At 39.9% G+C, this 19,239-nt stretch overlaps 3 protein-coding genes and 1 non-coding gene across 4 annotated transcripts; 3 read left to right on the top strand and 1 right to left on the bottom strand.

The window, feature by feature from the left end:
- Positions 1 to 736: 736 nt before the first annotated feature.
- LOC127375498 (coagulation factor V-like) lies at positions 737 to 3,084 on the top strand. Its single transcript, XM_051421410.1, has 3 exons — positions 737 to 848; positions 1,658 to 1,740; positions 1,838 to 3,084. The coding sequence occupies exons 2-3, from the start codon at positions 1,678 to 1,680 to the stop codon at positions 2,429 to 2,431; spliced, it is 657 nt and encodes a 218-aa protein (XP_051277370.1). The 5' UTR covers positions 737 to 848; positions 1,658 to 1,677; the 3' UTR covers positions 2,432 to 3,084.
- rchy1 (ring finger and CHY zinc finger domain containing 1) lies at positions 2,990 to 7,879 on the bottom strand. The gene is made up of 9 exons (XM_051421406.1): positions 7,743 to 7,879; positions 7,172 to 7,291; positions 6,914 to 7,029; positions 6,412 to 6,490; positions 6,273 to 6,317; positions 6,118 to 6,176; positions 5,756 to 5,785; positions 5,034 to 5,154; positions 2,990 to 4,832 (listed from the first exon to the last, which is right to left on the bottom strand). Exons 1-9 carry the CDS (start codon positions 7,791 to 7,793, stop codon positions 4,617 to 4,619), a joined length of 837 nt encoding a protein of 278 aa, XP_051277366.1. The 5' UTR covers positions 7,794 to 7,879; the 3' UTR covers positions 2,990 to 4,616.
- A 1,466-nt stretch (positions 7,880 to 9,345) lies between these two features.
- On the top strand, positions 9,346 to 9,416 carry trnag-ccc (transfer RNA glycine (anticodon CCC)). Its single transcript has one exon. It is a non-coding gene; the product is annotated as a tRNA-Gly (tRNA).
- Positions 9,417 to 9,805: 389 nt separating this feature from the next.
- On the top strand, positions 9,806 to 18,957 carry LOC127375493 (cytotoxic granule associated RNA binding protein TIA1). Its single transcript, XM_051421403.1, has 12 exons — positions 9,806 to 10,023; positions 10,800 to 10,896; positions 11,135 to 11,233; positions 12,281 to 12,335; positions 12,682 to 12,769; positions 13,063 to 13,138; positions 13,430 to 13,538; positions 13,632 to 13,727; positions 14,589 to 14,673; positions 15,030 to 15,168; positions 15,801 to 15,952; positions 17,566 to 18,957. The coding sequence occupies exons 1-12, from the start codon at positions 9,998 to 10,000 to the stop codon at positions 17,702 to 17,704; spliced, it is 1,161 nt and encodes a 386-aa protein (XP_051277363.1). The 5' UTR covers positions 9,806 to 9,997; the 3' UTR covers positions 17,705 to 18,957.
- Positions 18,958 to 19,239: the final 282 nt, after the last annotated feature.

Genomic DNA, 19,239 nt, shown 5'->3' with positions numbered 1-19,239 from the left:
CTGCAGACATAAATGTCCCTCATCCTCCTTTTAACTCGGCTGCACCTTTTAGGGTGGGACAAATCACACATGTATCCTAAGCAGAAGTCTAATCAGCCGCTGTTGTTCAAACTACCTGTGTTGGCGCATGAATTGTTGCTCATATTCATAAATATGGTGAAGTAATTTCTTCTACATTGACTGTTGCTGTGATTGTAATTTATGAGAATAAATGAAGATACGGGGACATGGAACTGGTGTGAATTCAGGGAGGTATGTTGTTTTAGTTTATTCATCTATTTCTGTGGACAAATGGCATATTCAGCCTTTTGCCACTGTATCCACTAATTTCATATTTATTTCCCAGCAGACTGATAATGTAGAAAAATAATACCGCCACCCAAATAATGTGTGTTTAGTTGCAGTGCAATGAGTATGCATGATGAGACTTTACCAAGACATTCTGATGACATGTATTTAAAGACTAAACCGGATTCTCCCCATTGTTTACACCCAAACCACAAAACACATGTTTACTTTGTTTATGAATAGGCACATCTGGTGTACTTATTCTCCTATTATCTTCTAAGAATTTTTAGCACTGTCTAATTTTACTCTGTCTGGGGTGTTAAATGATTTACTCTGAATTGTTAGTGAGTCCGGGCTGAAGTGAATAATGCTAAGGACATGAACCAGAGGATGAATTACTTGTTTATTGTAACCACACATATCAACAGCTGTATAAAAAGATGTCCAATGCAAGGACGGAGAAGAAATTAGCATTTATTGCATTACGTGTGTCAGCGTTGAGACATTTCAGAAGTACTCTGCTGTATATGCAGGGATAGGAGGATACCCAACATATCAAGGTAGGTCTTCAAGCAGGAATGCAATATTATCAAATATAATACTCCACGATTTAATTTTTTTACTTTTTTTGCTTTAGCTCAATTTTTATGCCAAATTTACAGTATATTGTATAAATGTCTGTATTTTGTTAACAGATGCTTACATTTACATTTCAGTTTAACTGAATGGTGGAATTCAGATCCCTATTTAAAAGTAGAATTACAAATGTAAAAATAAAAAGGTATTATCAGCAAAATGTACCTAAAGTATCAAAAGTACTTAATATTCAGAATTGTTTATAAGATAGGATATTTAAAACTTCATGTATGAGCATTGTTTTTTGTAGCTGCTCAAGGTGGAGTTGATTTTTGATTGACTATTTTATGAAGTACTGGACGGTCTAAAATTAGAAATCTTTTCAGGAGTCAACTATATCTTGTAATTGACTCCTGAAAACTTTAGTTTGCAGAGTTGCTAGAATATTTTAACCTGTTTTTCATATATTATATAGTATTATATATTCACTATGATGATGAAAAAGACTCCATTGAAGAATTCCTGAAACAAGTTGATTTGCATTGAACATGTGTTGAAATATTGCTACTGCACTGGAAGTTTTCTACCCTTTAAAGGGAAAAAAACTCAAATTTAAATTTCACTGAACAATGCATCATGTTTCAGAAGCTGGTCATACGTTTTGCATGATGAATTATAATATGCAAAATAACAGATAATAGTCATTAAATGTAGTGTCAATAGAAGTAGAGTATTTAATGTGGTAAAGTAGATGCCCAAAGTGAATTCCACCAATCTAATGTGTTTGTTTCAGCGAATCCCGCAGAAACAGCAATGGCCAATCTGAGGACTATACTTTGTGCTGTCTTCATGGTGACTGCAGTGTTGTCTAAACCAGTGAGTAGCTCTACTATTCTGCTACTACCACTATAAAGGAATCTAAGAGAACTTGTGACAAAGGTTAATAACATTATTATTATTCTTATGAAAACAGCTCTGCCTGAATGAGGGTGAAGATTCATCAGAGTCCAGTCAATTAGATTCATCAGAGGAGGCAGCCACTGATCGTGGGCCTTCACAGGAACCCCTGCAGCCGGCATTCGCAGACACAGATGTGTCTGATGCCGTGGAGGAGACTGACTCCCCGAGCACTGCAGCCCCACTACCCTCTGCAGGGCCTTCTCCGGCCATGCTCAATACTTCAGCCATGCCTGAGGACCCACAAGCCTCCACTGACACAGACGCTTTACAACTCATGCCAGATGACCCTTCACAGACCGCTCTGGGTGTAGACGTCTCTCAGGATATGCCTAATTCTGATCCTGCACAGGACTCAATTAACGCTGACACAGAGTTCTCACCACACCTTACAGAAACCGATACAATCATAGGCACCGATGGCACAAATCAACCACAAGTCACCACCACCACCACATACCAAGGATTCCCTCAGGGTGCCACTCCACCATTCTCCACTGCCCCACCCCTGCCAGTCCACATCGGAACCGCCCTGACTGGTGTTCCTGTTTGTTTCACTTTCCAGTTAGTGACCCCTGAGCCTGATCCACCTAGAGGAGATAGCATTTGACCCAGATAAGTTATCCACTTCAGGTTACAGGCTCAGTCCATATTATTGTTGTACATATAGGTAAACATATAGGCCTCCTGAGTCTTTATCATTAGAATCAAAATCACTTTTATTGGCCAGGTATGTGTATGCAAGGAATTTGACTCTGGTTTTACATTGCTCTCAATGTACAAACACAGATTAATAGTATAAATAAACAGAACAAGTTCAACAAAAAAGACCGACTTATATGTAGTTATACATATCTATAAACAAACATTTGTACACAGTAGTACCAAGTTTAAATATCAAGACTACACTTTTACTTTGATTTTACCTTTCCTTTATCAGTGGTAATTGTATTAAAATGGTGCTAATGTACACGACTGCTATATAAATAGAATATAAATGTTTGAACCATGGTAGAAGTGCAGTGCTGATTTGCAGGATCAACACCTTGGCTGAAAACACCTCAAATGTATTTGTATGAGCAGCTGGACATGAAAATGTGAATAAATGTTCTAATCCCTAATTCAAAGATTGGTTCAGAAGAAAACACAAAACAATACAACAACAGTGTTTAGTAAAATGATGTTGTTTATTTGGAGTTTGTATTACTGTCATTGTAAAGGTAACCAAACTTTACACCTGCAAATAAAGACACAAAAAGCAAATGGTACTGGAAATCAGGCCCTTTCGTCACAGCAGCCATTACAGCCATTACAGCACTGTATGTATGTATGAGAGGGAAATACTCAAAAGGTGCATGTGTTGCAGTAGTTTATCATGACAAACAGGCAAGGCATATTTCCACTACCACATTTCAGACAAACCACATTTCTTGGCTGGCTTTAGAAAATGAGCAGGTTAAAGGCCTAGTCAGTAATTTATTTTGATCATCTAAATTACAGACACATTTAGATACATACTTGTGAAATATTTATAATATAAATAATTCACAGCTTAAATCAGAGTACTGGTCTGTTTTGCTTTGTTTTTAGATAAACAATTAGATAACATGACAGGTTTAAAAGACATCACCTGTGGCATCAATTATTAATAAACAATTAACAAGAGTGGCATTCACACTCCGTAATTAAAATATGGACTAAGAAGTCAAATTTAGAAAAAGGTGATCTGTTTAATCTTTGAGTCACAGGGCATTTATACAAAGAAAAGCACCTGGTTTGCACATTGTCTTGTGCTGTGCTGCCAGCAGGTCAGTCAATGTCAGTTACTTTGTTATCATGTTGACTTCTGCCTAAGGGCTACTTTTAATTTATTTTTTTTTATTTAAAAATCTGACACATCAAAGCTGGTGGAGATACAGTACTGTATATATGACAAGCTCACACACCCTTGTGCACACAATGTCTTACTGAGTGAATTTAAACAGGACATATGAAACAGTCCCTGAACAACAACAGCACTTTCTCACTTGAAGTACCAGCTCTTTTTTCTTTTTTTTGCCATAGGGCCACACAGTGGCTCAGTGGTTAGACTCCTCCTCCTCCTCCTCCTCCTCCTCCACCCCCCCCCCAGCAAGACCTTCCTGGGTGGTGAGATGGGCTAAAGGGCTTTTCACACTGCACTTATTCCAGGGCTAAAAGCATTGTTAGAACCTCTGGCTAAGAAAGCTTTCACACAATCCTGACACATTGTTACCCGGACTTTAGCCCAGGGTGGCTGGTGCTGACCCTGTTCTGGAGCAGGGTTGGATCAGAGTTTGCAGGGTTATCCCCCAAAAATCGACTGAACACAGGGCTAGATGGTTCCAGTGTGAAACAGGCTATAGTAAACAGAGCGTAAACAAAAAATTAAACATTATGTCACATGTTCCGTTTGAATCATAAAGCCCTGAGGTTAGGTTAAATCTGAGTTAAAAAGGGCATCCAGGGTCAGCTCTTATGCACAATATGCACTGTGAAAAGCCCTTATTAACTGCCTGTAGGTGTGAATGTGTGTGGATATGTCTAAGTCCTGTGATAGACTCGCAACCTGTCCAGGGTGTACCTTTCATCTCACCTGGTGCATGCTGGGATACATTCCAGGCAGGATAAGCAGGTACAGAAAATAGATGATTTTTTGTTTTGTAATATGTACAATGTAGAAACACTGGCTCAGTCTACTGTTACACTCAGTGTAAGTACACACATAAGCCAAATGTCTAAAGTATAAATGTCACACATTGTGGTTGGCTGTCATTTTACTGTGGCGTGGGTGACTGAGGTTGATCTTGCTGCTGTGGTTCTGTGTCTGTTTCTGGCTCATTCTCAGTGTCCTGCTCTGGCTGCTGCTGAGGCATCGGCTGCTGGATGAGTCCCCCGTCCTGTGCTGTGTTGTAGGAGCCACAGCTGCTGCACTTCATCCCCAGAACATGGAAAGGCACCGTGCAGTGGGCTTGGCAGTCGTTACATATAATCTATAGTGAGGGAAAACAAAAGTACAAATTTATATACACCAAATTGGGTGATTACTTGTAACGGTCACCAAGGTCACCTTCAATTTATCTGTAGAAATGGGATTTAATCAAATCCAAAAATTGGACATGTCATATCTAAAAAATAACCAAACTAAACCAAAATATTTACATTTGAATTTGATTGTATCATTGGGGTCTTACTTTGACAGTAGCTCCCTGGTATTCAGTGGGCATCGGTGACTGGGCAATCTCTTTGTCTATTTGATCCCAATGGTCCTCCATGCTCCAGGCAGAGTGCATACACAGAGGGCAGCGATATGCACTTAAACAAAAAGGCAACTTAGATTTAGTGGAAGGCCCGACTCAGTGCCTCTCCAGGATACTCAGAGAAACCAGGGAACGTGCTTACATGCAGTAACCTGGTTACTGTAAATCTGTATATACATGCAGCAGGTCAGTAATCAGAATTCAAATGTTCAGAGGCGGAAACAAACTCTGTTAGTTTCAGTTTCAGTCAGACTTGGAGGATGCATAACTGGATGTAATGATCTCTCTCCTTTCATCCATCACTCAGCTGCTACTTTCCCTGTCTGCAGTCTTTTATAACACACATGTAAAATGCAGAGCAGTAACATAGTTTTGTGAATACATGGCAGAGAAATCGTTCCCCAGGTAAAATCTACCAAAGGAAACAAGGTTTCCCTAATCCCCGGTTTCTCATTTACACAATGTTTAAGAATTCAGCTTGTTGGAGAAAGCCGACTACCGCCTGGTTACTTAATTACATGTAAATGCACTGACTGATGCAGGACTCAGCTATTCCAGCAATGCTTGAAATGCGTATGTCAAACAAATATAGAACAAGACCATGTTGTACTCAACTTAACAATAACCAAGGGGAAAAAAGGACTTATTAGACATACCCCGTTCTGACCATGTCATCAAAGCAGGTCCTGCAGAGAATGTGAACAAACACATTTGTTGTTACCTTTATGTCATTATAGATCTTAAACTATGATTATCTATGAAGGTTACTTGATGGAAATGGAGAGCTTGAAAATATGATACTTTGATTTAACTGTCTACATCATCAACATTATTTTAATACCTTTTCAATTATCTGCTATTTATCTTTGAATTTATATCATATTCTTCTTTAATAACTGTATAGAAATCCTAGAAATGTTCTAGATTTATGCATTTCTCCTACAATGTACCTAAAGTTGGGATACAATTCAACCCCACAAACTGGAGCTACTGGTATTTAGAGAATAATGAGTCTTACTTGTGTAAAAGGTGGCCACATGGAAGAACATGAGCTCCAATTCTGGATGTGTGAATATCCTGTACATACAAAAGAAAATCATATCAAAATGTAGAGAAAGTAAAGGATTGTATTCAAATCCAACCTCCCTCCTAATGTATTATATGTTCTATTACCTCCATACATACTGGGCAGTTCTGCCTTGAAACATTTTCAACACACTGAAACATAAAAAAAAATCATTATAAATGACAGCAGTGCTCATCAATACATACGACGTGTGTAGGTCAGAAACAGGTGCAGGGTGATTATCACCTTGTGGTTTCCCAGCAGATCCTGGGCTAAACACAGGTTGCACTTCTCACAGTGGAAATACTTCTCCCTGGGCCCAATCCTGTACGGGTCACAACACAGAGTCACTGACACGGATGACAATCACCCCATGCATCAGAATGAACCTCACAGTAACACTGAGTTGTGTAAGTTACTTTAAAATAATAAATAAAAAATGCACTGTCAACATGAAATACCAATGAATACCGTCTTATGGCAGATTTGAAAACAGATTTGACATTTTTGGTTGTTGTGTTAGCAGATGAAGAAACACTGAAATTTAACACAAGTTTGATAAAAGCAAACATAGCAACACTGTGATTTTGTCTTTGGTAGTTTTCTTGAATTACTGTAGACAGAAAATGACAAATTTTGTGTGCAACTTTAAAAAGGTTATTCACCACATCCCCATAGCATTGTCATCATCGTCCACTATAAGTGTAAAAAGATTTGTAACAAGCTTTTACAATATGCTACTGCTCACCTGCATATTCCACAGGGCTGACAGTGGTACTGCTTCTTATCCTTGTCGAACAAATGGCAAATGTCACAGTAATACTCCCCAAACTGTACATTACACTGCTGGCAAGTTTGCTGTGCCTACAAGAGTGACATTTTACATTTGTATGTTATTTTTATCATGACGTGAACCACACACACAAATACAACATAAAGAACAAAGTGACATTTAAGATCAGTAGTGGTCCTGCTCCAGCTGACAGAAGCCGTTCCTCTCAGTTACCTGCTGCACTGTCTGACACTCAGAGCACTGCACCTCTCTGACTCTGAACCGGTCCATCTGGTGGTTCTCCTCTGCATCGTGGCACAGCCGACACACATACAGTTTACCACAGCACGGTGCCTGCAATACACACAAACAAGTGATTACATGAGACATAGGCAGGTGCATGGTGGGTATGTCAATCACACTCATCTCACAGATTATGCTTATATTTTCGGGGAGCCTATACGCTCAGATATTTCTGTCATATGACAGTCAGTGATAAGCCAACTTGACATACAGCTAAGATAATCCAACACCCACTCTACTCTAAAGCCTTCGCCATTTACTTAACATTGTGCAGCTAACATATACAAACATAAGACAGTAACTAATATGTCGTAACGATACAGTTGCTATGTTACCGGCTAACGTAAAGGTAACGTTAGCTAGTTAGCTGTGAGTGCTACCGGAGCCATACAGTAACACGAGCCATTACAGCAGAGTTAGACTGTGGTACATTCAACACCTACATGCCTCCAATGTGCATGTAAGGCACATATAAACAATACATATCGAAAAGTTAACTCACTTTCAATAAGCAGCTGCGCACATAGTGCTCGCAACCAGCAGGGGAAGCCATGTTTCCTCCTAGATTTTGGTTCTTCTTCGACTGCTATGAAGATGCTGCGCTCTTCTTCTTCTTCTTCTTCTTCGGGTTTTAATGGCGGTTGGTAAACCAGCTTGTAGGTGCAGTGGTTACCGCCACCTGCTGGACTGGAGTGTGGAGCAGTAGCTTGGCAGGAAAAGAAACAATACAATCATTTCTTTCAAAGTAGATTGTAGATGTGATATTGTGTTCCGAATGAAATGCTGATATTAATTAACTCCTTTCATGGTTATATTTGCTGCAGTCTATTAATACAGAGACTGTTTGACAGTTTCCGGTTTATTACAATGAGTGTACAGTCCAGTAGGGTGTTAGCCTATGATATGGAGTGTTTGATTTAATCCTGTGTATCCTATTCTCAGACGGGCTCCTGCTCTGTAATCCACCAATGCCTATTTGTTTTTGTATATTATAAAGATGTCTTCCTGTGTCACATAAGTACGATTGTTTTGCCAATATATCCACCTTCTCATTTCCTTCCACCCCTACATGAGAAGGAACCCAAAGGAAGGGGACACCTGATTCCCTATTATGTAGTTCATATAGTTTGTGATGTATCTCATAAAGTATATTCTGCCTGCATGATGACTGTCCTGATTTAATGCTTGAAAGCGCTGATAAACTGTCAAAAGCAATAATTAGATTGATTGGTTTCTTCCACCCATTTTAACGCTAACAGTATTCCTATTAATTCGGCTGTGTATACTGACAAATGCTCTGATACTCTCTTTTTCACTGCTATGTCACATTGTGAGATGAACAATGCAGCACCTGTATGGCCTGTCTCAGGATCTTTTGAACTGTCTGTATTCCATATATATGAATATCTGTTTATGACGTTGGTTGATATAGTTTTGTACCACTGTCCCCTTTGGTACCTGTTTAGATTTATCTTTTAGTTTTTGCTGCAGACTTATATCTATGGATGGCATGATGAATCTCCAGGGAGGTATTACTGATGATGGAACAGTGGGGCTTAGTTTTGGATTACCTTTGTGGCTTAGCATTCCCTATCCACCCAAAACTGTATAACCTGGACTTATGAATATTGAATATTCTGTGCCAAATTTAACTGCTATTGTCCTCCCAAACATGAAATCTAACACCCAGTTGTACAACTGGCCATTTACACCCAATTTATTAAGTTGGATGAGGAGTCCCTCTTTCCATAGCATATCATATTCTTTTCCAACATAAAAAAACACAGCAATTAGCATTTTATTTATTGGTTTGAGCTTTCCTGATATTTTGATTCTCCTTGAAATAAAATTGTTTTCACGTGCAGGGGAACCTTTGTATTAAAGGTTGAACTGGAATCGTCAAGCTTTAGGACAATGACGATTTCATTCTCTCTATTTAACATTTGCCCCAAATATTGAGGTTGGTTATCGTTCGATACACTGCAGTGATAGATGTTTTACACTGTTTTCGTACTTCATGCTCTTTAACAATGTTGTAGTGGACCATATTCCCGCATTGCAGTAGGCTGCCTTAATAAAGTGGAATCTCGCTACTTACTGCGACGGCGCCGCTGGTGTAGTGGTATCATGCAAGATTCCCATTCTTGCGACCCGGGTTCGATTCCCGGGCGGCGCACGTGTTTTGCATCGGTAACAGTAAATTAAAATGACAACGTTACAATATAGACCCTATAGTTGATTAAACTGACGCGAGTATGATAATAATCACTTTAAATCAACTCCGTTGCAGGTTACCTTCCAACGTCTGGCTGGGTTACATGCATGTCCCAGATGTGTCCAGCTGTAATTTACTCTAATGTTTTTACACGTTGGTCGATAAAGCTAAGACCACGAATAGGCTAATGATACATATTATTCTGCACCGTTGTGTAAAGCTACAAAACTCGCTGTATTTGCAGCGTACGCTATACAGATGTGGAGGCACATCAATGTGTGTGGGAGAAAGAGCGCTTGATTCTGGCTTCATTTCAGCGCGCAGGTTGACGCTGCTGACGCCGCTCCTCCGCCATCTTCAACTTCCTATTGTTTGCATCAGACTGAGGCTGTCTGCGGTGTGTGTGAGAGCAGAATCGGCCACCGATTTATCATTAATTAGTAGATATAGCCTCTACGTTCGCGGTCGCTCAAGTTCAGCACAAACCATTTGTATGTCATTGGATTAAAGAGCTCTCAGGACGCGACCACTAAACCTTGACGATGGAGGACGATCAACCCAGAACCTTGTGAGTAACAGCGGCCCTGTCTATGTCCTGGATTGGGAAGGCTCCGTGTAACCACGGCGCGTCCGAAATGTTTCCACGTTGTTGTTTCAATTAAAAACTACAGAACACTGTAATTTAGCTACAAAATGAAATTTCATTGGCGTTGTCACCCCATAGCAACAATAGCGTCGTTTCCAGATATGATAAGACACACAGCATTTCCCCCCTGAGCGTTAAGTTCTGTTTGATTTGGTCGTATAAATAGACGGAACCGTAACTCGCCTGAAAATGAAACTGCAGGGCGAGCTAATGCTAGTTATCGTTAGCTGAAGATGCAAACGCAGCTAGCCCGTCACTTTTACTAAAATGCACATGTTTTTATTGAATGATAGCTTTATTCTCAGAAATAGTCTTATTTTATCACCAGCATACAGGCGTTAGTTATATCACTGCGGTAGGGATGTGATTTTATATAATGCCGTTAACGGTAGTTACCAAACCAGTTAGCATGAGGCCCTTTGAGCCGGCTAGCGTTATCTTTAGCTAGCTGGCAGACAAGCCACGTCAACGCTCGGAGAGACGGTCCGGGACATCTCCAGTAAGGGGCTGACCATACTCGAGTTGTTTTTACAAAATTGAGACAATCCACACTAGTATTTAGTCCGCCACCATTGTTGTTTTTAGGTGAATATAAGGAATTGTTGTGGGTTGTAGCTAGCCGGTTAACTAGCCTTTGTTTGCATGCTACTTCCTGTTTGACAAAGACTCAATTCCTCCATCTCTCTACTTGTTTGCAGGTATGTGGGGAATCTGTCCAGGGACGTCACCGAGCCCCTCATTCTGCAGGTCTTCACACAGATAGGACCCTGCAAGAGCTGTAAAATGATAGTTGATGTAAGTGTCCCCCCCCCCTCTGGTATATATTGTTTGACTCTAGGAAATGACATTCAGCAGACACCTGAATGGTGTTGCTGCTTTTGAAAGTCACAATCGACATATGGGCTTCATATTGATTTTCCTCTCCCAGTCTATTATATCAGGCCTGACACCCCAAACCCCCAGTAGGTGGTCATCTGCAGTGATTGTCACCTTTGCTGTGGACTTAATATCAGTCTTGTTTTCCCGTTGACAGACAGCTGGAAATGATCCGTACTGCTTTGTGGAGTTCTATGACCACAGGCATGCTGCTGCCTCATTGGCAGCCATGAATGGAAGGAAAATAATGGGTAAGGTAAGCTATCGTGTCTACAGGGTGAGTTGGGAAGGGTGGGCTTCGGGTGTGGGAGATTTGTGTGTGCCTTCTAAAAAAAATCACCAACAAAATGTAATATTTGGCATTTATATTCCATTACATAGACAGGGGTTTCCAACTGGGAAGCTTCTGGATCCAGGTTCCAGATCAGATCTTGAACATTTTAAGAACGTTACTACTGTTAGGAAGTCATGTGGTTTGATAAAATTGGTTTCATTGCAGCCTCTTAAACCTAATGGTCCTGCAATATATAAGCTGTAGTGTTAGGTGTGGAGGAATGTTGTCATATTTAAGGGAAATTTAGGTTCGAGGAGAAGAAATAAACAATAGAAATATAATTTTGGGGTCCACTGTACGAGCCGTGATTAGCTGTACTGTCAATAATTTTCAAGATCATGTAAGCTACATTGGAAAGATAGCAAAACAAAAAGTCTGGGAGAAGCTGGACAATGTCAGGCTATCTAGAACAACAGAACATTAGCATTTTAATTTGCAAACATTTAAAAGACTACAAGGCCTTACAAAAGAATATTAAAGTGGTGCTGGATGGTTTAATAATAGGTTGAGTTTCTAGATTCAGTGCTAGGACATAAACTGGAAAATCAAATGACTGGCTCTGAACTGAGCAACCACACTTGTTTGGTCAACAATATCTGGATTTGTTGTTATTGGCTCATGCCTGCCATTGTAATACACATCATAACGAGGTTGTTCTCTGCTTTTTGCTAAAAAAAAAAAATCCACTACTAAAGACCAGTTGCTGTTTAAATTATGTTGAGTTTAGATTGTAAGATTTGATTAAAGAGGAATTTTCTTGCACTGTCACTGGACATACACAGGGCAGTGAGTGATAAGGTACCATATCACATTAAATTTAAAGTCTCTTTTAAAGTTTACTTTTAATTTTTAAGTAGTTTTAAGGCAACCTTTAAATCAAACACCCTTGTAGTGGAGATTACCAGTTTTCACTGTAAATGATATAAACATACCCCACCTGGCCTGTTCTTTCTCTGCCCCTCTCTGCAGGAGGTTAAAGTCAACTGGGCCACGACACCAACCAGCCAGAAAAAAGACACAAGTAGTAAGTACAAGCACTTGTCAGTGGAGATATTGTATTAATGTCATATGAGTACTTGTCTGTTGTCTGAAATGTCTGTTTCATAAGCACAGAAAGTTTGATGGGTTGGAAAGATTGAAAATCACAGTAAACGATTATCATTGCATATATGCTCATATATATTTTATGTAGTCATTTCATTTACATGTCTGGAATGACACTCCTTTTGTCCTCCACCCATTAACAAACTGTGATAAAAATCAGCAATTCTGTGCAGGAAGTCACCATCTTGAAAAAGTATAAAAGCTTGAAATGGAATGTGCATCGTAACATTTGACATTTCTTAACTGTGTTTTTTTCCTTCCGATAGATCATTTTCATGTCTTCGTTGGAGACCTCAGCCCAGAAATAACTACAGAAGACGTCAAAGCTGCCTTTGGTCCATTTGGCAGGATATCGTAAGTATCAAGAGTTAGTGACGAAGATGATTAGATCAAAGATGGACAGGAGGAAATGAATGGGACGTATTGTTATCGCCTGCCCCATGTCATATTAATAAAACCTGTCAAGAAAACAAATTGTAGAAATCTTAGGTAGGTATATTCATAGAGGCATGACCAAGGAAATGGGACATAATTAATTTTTTAAAAAGACTAAACCCTTTTATTCTTTTACACTTTAAATACCTTCAAGCATTGAGTCGTCATGCTGCATGTTTTTAACGTACTCCTCTTGATGTGTTTGTTCACAGAGATGCTCGTGTTGTGAAAGATATGGCTACAGGGAAATCTAAAGGCTATGGATTTGTGTCTTTCTTCAACAAATGGGTTAGTACAGAGAGAATGATGAGATGACTCACCAAATCAATAATCCCGGTGCCACATCACGTTAATTCTGCTGTTATTGGTGGGGTTCTTGGTAGTATTATCATTTTTATTAAACATGATCCAAAATGCAGAACAATTTCTCTTTTATATTAAAAATGTAGTCTCTCTTTGAAGTTGCACTAGACATTTTCCCCCCATTACTGTGTTCTGTGCTTCTATAGGGCTATATTTTAGATTTTATGTCATTAGACTCCAGCTCAGTGGAATAACCAGATTTTCTCTATGTTCCAGGATGCAGAGAATGCCATTCAGCAGATGGGTGGTCAGTGGTTAGGAGGCAGACAGATTCGAACTAACTGGGCCACAAGAAAGCCCCCCGCCCCAAAGACCACCTATGAAAGTACGTTGTCATGAATATGTATGTTTTGCTTGTTTACACAGGACATTAGATTCATGTATTAACAGTAACGATGCCTCTGTCTTCTCCTGGCAGATAACTCTAAGCACCTATCCTTTGATGAAGTAGTGAGTCAGTCCAGCCCCAGTAACTGCACTGTGTATTGTGGCGGAGTCAGCACAGGACTGACAGGTAATGTCCATACCATCACTGACCGTCCATACCATAATGACACTGACAGTGGTAGTATCAGGTAAATGGAGCAAAGAGTTCAAAGAGATGCAAAAAACTTTGGCATCCGCAGGGTCAAAATCTGAAATCCAATAATCTAAATTTTGGGCCTTTTTAAAATGTCTAAATATGATTTAGACAGGTCTTAAAAATTACTTGTATAAAGTTGCATTTTTCAGTCTCGTATTTAGATGTGTTTTTGGGGAAATGTTTTATTGATCATGGAGTAACGGCTATAGAACAAAACTGACATAGGACCAACACTGATTTTCTTAAATTAAATTATTAAATTACATTGCATTCATATTGATCTTTAAAAGATCTTCCATTGAACCTGTTGTATCCTGCAGAACCTCTGAATGAATAAAACGGCAAATAAATGAAAGCCAGTTAGCACTTCTTTAGAGAGTAAAACCTGGAGATAGACTTGCTTTTGTACCATGCAGATGCGTCACATTAATTTCTGAGGACAGCCAGTGCTCCAAACAGGTGCAGGACACACGAGGCAGCCCTTACGCACAAGCAAACGCTTAGTTAAAAGCAAGTGACAATGAAAAGATAAAGTAATGCCAGCGTTATCTTTTTATTCATCACAAAATGTTAGTTTCTTCTGCATAGAGATGTCATTTAAAAGCTCTGTGGTGTTATCAGCAAAATTGTGCCTGTCCTATGAATTTAACTTCCAACCACCTAGAGGCTCATACCTGAGGATGTTGGTTTGCAAGATCGCTGATGCATTGAACAATTGCAATGCAATGTTTTCATGACACATCAAGCCACATAGAAATTATATCTGATGTTCTCTTTCTGTTTGGCTTTCAGAGCAACTCATGAGACAGACCTTCTCTCCCTTTGGACAAATCATGGAAATCAGAGTTTTCCCAGACAAAGGCTATTCATTTGTGAGGTGTGTGACAGTTTCATCTTTACTTCCATTTTTTATTTTCTTTTAAGCAAGCTCAAAGTATGTCACACTGGTTCTTGATCCTGGTCCTCCGCTATCTGTTGTCCTGCTTATTTTTGTTCTAGTTGTACTGTATAATCAAGGACACTTGGTGTAGGCAGAATATAGTTGTAGGATATTTGTTCTGGATGTGTCTTGAGTGACCACATAGTCTTTCTAATAAACGTTTATCCTCTTGTCACAGTTTGTTAAAAGAACACATCTCTAGTGTGGTCACCATTCCTGAGTAAATGTCTATAAAACGAGGTTCAGTGTGTCCTTAGTCTCTCTTTCTCTCTCTCCGCTCTGTTTTTGTCCAGGTTTAACTCCCATGAGTCAGCAGCCCATGCCATTGTGTCAGTGAATGGCACCTCAATAGAGGGCCACATAGTCAAATGCTACTGGGGTAAAGAGACCCCGGACATGATGAACCCGATGCAGCAGATGCCTCTGCCCCAGGTAAGGACGCTACGTAGCATACATGCCGCTAGCTGCCTTCTTTGTACAAGCTCTTAGGACAATATAAGTGTAAGATGACACTTGCAAGTTAGTGCTGCTATGTATTGTATAACTTATATCAATTTGGGACCGTAACCCAGGATGTGTTGAATGTCACATTGAAAAGGATTCAAACAGCCATTTTGCCCCCTTTTATTTAATTGAATTTCATATAAAGGGGAATATGAGCTTCACATTAAACATGCAGTGATTATTTGAGCGCAATCCAGTGGAGATCAACCATGGATGGTACATGTCTTTAAACATAAAACTGGTATTTTAAGGGGAAAAACGCTGTGCTCCTCCCACTGACGTACTCTGGGAATGGACCTCTTTGTCTGAAGTGGCGTGTTTAAAACCTTGTTTCAGTGATTTCAAGGGAAATCTGACCTGGTGGCAGACATTAAGAAAAACTATATAGAAATAGTCTTCCCACTGATGGTCTTGTGCATGTAGGTTGTATAGAGGCACCACTTATCTCCTTGTAGTACGATTAAATAAGAAAACAACATCTACAGTTATGGTGGAAGTGTGTTTTTTAACTGCTGCCTTAAAACATACTTAAGCCATACTTTTTGTCCTGTAACCTACAGCAGAACAAGATGAGCTTCCCTGCAGCCCAGCCCTATGGCCAGTGGGGCCAGTGGTACGGCAATGGGCCCCAGATCAGCCAGTACGTCCCAAATGGGTGGCAGGTCCCCACCTACGGCGTCTACGGCCAGGCTTGGAACCAGCAGGGCTTCAAGTAAGTAGCACGGTGTGCACAGGGCTCCCCTTCACCGCCCTCTTCTACTCCAGCACCACCAGAGTACCCCTTCAAGACCAGGGCAGCGAGAGCCAACTCTGGCCACAGGAGGGAGCCATGACCTCCCTCCCCTGATCCCACATCCTCCCTCTTCCCCTCGCCAGCCCCTCACCTTGCTCATCTTGAGAGGATTGAGAAATAAGCACACACACACACACACACACACACACACACACACACACACACACCACAGACACACATACACACACACAGAACAATCTGAACTTTAATTTTGTTGTTAATCATGTTTCATCACTGCTCAGTGTACACAGCACGTCCTAATAACTTAAGGGTTTTGTTTCAAAATGTCTGTCACTTGAATTCTAGTGCATAATAGCTTAAAACTGTAGTCTGTTCCCAAAATGATTGTTAGAAAAGTGACTTAAACTAGCACCAAGATTATTTGTTTGAATTGGAAGATAATTGACTGAACAAGATAAACGCTAAAAGCTCAGAACAAAGTTTTCACTCAGTGTCCACATCTGTGGATAGTCTGTTGATGAAGAATTCATTTCCCTCTTTGTAAGATTGCCTACTGTGTGTAAGGACTGTGTTCTTTAAGGCTGTTCACTTGTTATGTATGTCTACATTCATGTCATAGCTTTTTACATTATTTTCCTTTTGATTTCATTGATCTATTTTTACATATACCTGAGGTTCTGATCTGTATATGAATGTCAGTAGGACATGTTAAATATCATTTGTAGGTTGTTATCAAATTTTGTTTTTATTTAGACAGCCTATGTGCAGTGACGTTTTGTGCACCCAAGAAAAATAAAGGAGAGGCCATATGTTGTTGACAGTCTAAAATTCTTGGTGACCAGCTGTATGAAAAGGCTCTGTACAAAGGTGTGAGTTAATGAAAGCAGCAGTAGTGTGTTTGATTGTCGAATGTACAGTAAATGCACAATTCCTGAGAAAGAGGCTAGGCCTCTCTTGACTTGAAATTTGAAGATACAACTTTATCCTGTATAAGCTGTCTTATCTCCACACTGAACTTAGAATTTAGTTTTATTACATGAATGATACAACACATCATGTGAATTACATGAGAGTTTAATTATTTCTTTGTTATTCTTTGTGGCCAAATTTTGAAGTGTTGCAAGAAGAATGAAGATAATCTACATTCTTGAATACAGTGTGGCTTATCGGTCTTTCTGGCTGGTTAGGGCTGTTGTATCTTTGTGGTTATCAGCAGTTGGGAGGGGGGGTAGAAAGGAATATTTAGCTTGCTGCGCTTAGCCTGTATGCTCTTTGTCTGCTTGTCCACCCATATTTAATCAAATGACACTTACCTTCGGCCCCTCCAAAGAGCCTCCACTTTCTGATTTATTTTTCCTGTTTTTTGCTAGCTTGATTTTTTGCCCAGCCTGCCTCACCCTCACAACCTCTGATAACTCTGTTTGCCTTCTTGTTCTCATTCTAGCCTGTCCAGATTCTAGTAGCTCTAATATAAACCGTCCCTTTTGCTCCCTTTCGCCTTGTCTCTTCTAACCTGCTGGCATTTTGTCTTTCTGTCTCTCTCTCTCTCTCTCTTTACCTCGTTTTTGCAGTCACTTACCGGCCAGTGCTGGGTGGACTGGCATGAGCGCCATCAGTAACGGTGGGGTTATGGAGCCTACACAGGGATTGAATGGGAGTATGCTAGCCAACCAGCCCGGTATGGGAGCCGCAGGATACCCCACACACTGATAAGTGGGCAGGGTGGGAGATTTGTCAACCATCAGCCTCTTATTGGCTGTACGGTGCCCCGCAGGGCTGTGTAACACCGCCTCCATTTGTGGCAGGACTAAGACTTTTACTGGGATGTGGAACCTATTGGGAAGGTTGACGTCTATAGGTGATGTAAATGGGATTTCATGGGGGGGTTGAGGTAACGGGAGCCAGGGAGGAGCGATTTGACCCACACAGGTATTTACACCCTTTGTGGTAGGCAAGACTGGCCATGAACCAGGGCTCTTACCATTTTTAAGTTAACTGTAAATGAGTATAAAACTGTAAAGGAGAAACTTTTGGATTTTTTTGTTTTCCTTTTTTTTTTTTTTTTCGGGTTTTACAAATTGCTTCCATTTTCACATCTTTCCTCTCACACAGCCACTGAGAGGTTTGTCATTTTTTTTAAAGAAACTGTTAAAGTCTGAGTTGTGCTAAGTTATGAACCTTAGTTATTATTTGAGGAATGGAAATCTGTTTAATTTGTTCTCATTTTCTCTTGGATTAAAATCAATTGCAGGGATTGTTGCCACTGCTGTTTCTCTGTAAGGGCAGATAAATATTGCACAGTTTTTTCCTCTCTTGTACTTGGACAAATTTGACTACCAAGAGTGTTTTCCTTTTTGCATTCCATTTCTCCTTCATATCTTTCGGACAGCCTCAAATCTTTTTCGCCACGTGTAAATAACCATTCATTCATTTGAAACAATGTAAGTAAAAATGCTACTGTTAACTGTGGGTGCTTGCTTTCTTTTTTGTTTTGATAACTCGACAGTTAACTCCAACATTGTACGTAGCAGAGTGGCACTATCAAATGTGACGCTGGCACAGTGCAAACACACAATTTCTTCCATGCAGGGATAAGACAGCATTGCCATGCAGTGCATACTTAAGATTTAACACAATTCCAATGTTTAAGGGTGAACATGTTTGACACTTATGATGGTTTTTAAATATCTATTGAAACGCCAGTATTTTATATCAAAAAATCTGAGTGGATTCAACCTTTACACTTGCTCTTTTTGCCAGAGAAATGGGGAGGCCTACATTGTAACTGTTGCCTTATAGAGCTGGTTTCTTTTACCTGACAAGACACTCTTTTTAATTAGGCAGTGCCTACAGACATTTTCAGACCCTTTGTTTAGAAAGGTGTTAGCCCTGAGAACTGATGACTCTGCTACTGTAATCAATGTTTTCTTGCTTTGTCCAATTAAAATGCTAATGCACATAAACCACAATGTGTTTTCCTGTTTCTCATGGAGGGGTTGTTGTTGTTGTTGTTGTTGTTGTTCTAGGAAACCTTTCTTTAGCTTTCATTCAGAAACTGCTTTTGAAATCTTTTTTAACTTTATATATGAGTGTTATTTCTGCTTTTAAAGAATTTTTTGTTAATTGGATGTGAAGATCTCAAAAGTTAAGAGTGTGTATGTTTTGAGGCCACCATGTTTATTACTCAGACTATGAAATTACACTTTCCTGCACAAGTTGCCCTTTCCTCAGTACAAGAACAGCAG

Source organism: Dicentrarchus labrax, unplaced genomic scaffold (genome assembly GCF_905237075.1).
Source record: "Dicentrarchus labrax unplaced genomic scaffold, dlabrax2021, whole genome shotgun sequence".
In the NCBI taxonomy this organism is placed as follows: Eukaryota; Metazoa; Chordata; class Actinopteri; family Moronidae; genus Dicentrarchus; species Dicentrarchus labrax.
This window is presented reverse-complemented; position numbering and strand designations above follow the sequence as displayed.